At 35.5% G+C, this 245-nt stretch overlaps 1 protein-coding gene across 1 annotated transcript in view; it reads right to left on the reverse strand.

Annotated features, from left to right (window-relative positions):
• The window catches only part of LOC102676874 (glucose-6-phosphate 1-epimerase), a gene marked incomplete at its 5' end in the record, with an annotated part of 32,310 nt that overhangs the window by 31,963 nt on the left and 102 nt on the right, over nucleotides 1-245 (reverse strand). The window contains one exon of the mRNA XM_006620192.1: nucleotides 184-245. Within this exon, the coding sequence (XP_006620255.1) occupies nucleotides 184-245 (62 nt within the window). The remainder of the gene's footprint in view (nucleotides 1-183) is intronic.

Genomic DNA, 245 nt, shown 5'->3' on the forward strand with positions numbered 1-245 from the left:
ACACCTCATGATGATGTGGAACATAGTTTTTCGAGATAAAAATGATTCGTTAAAGATATGTGTGTATGTATATACGTGTGAATTAATATTGTGTTTACACGTTATATTAAGATAATTATAATAAAACTTGATAGACAATTCGTAGATCTAGTTGTTTTTATCAATCTGTACGCGCGCACACACCGTGTAAATTAATCGTGCAGGTGGTATTGTTGCCCCTGTCGAGCACGACAACGCTAGTAGCC

The sequence above is a fragment of the Apis dorsata genome, unplaced genomic scaffold (genome assembly GCF_000469605.1).
Source record: "Apis dorsata unplaced genomic scaffold, Apis dorsata 1.3 scaffold_486, whole genome shotgun sequence".
Lineage (NCBI taxonomy): Eukaryota > Metazoa > Arthropoda > Insecta > Hymenoptera > Apidae > Apis > Apis dorsata.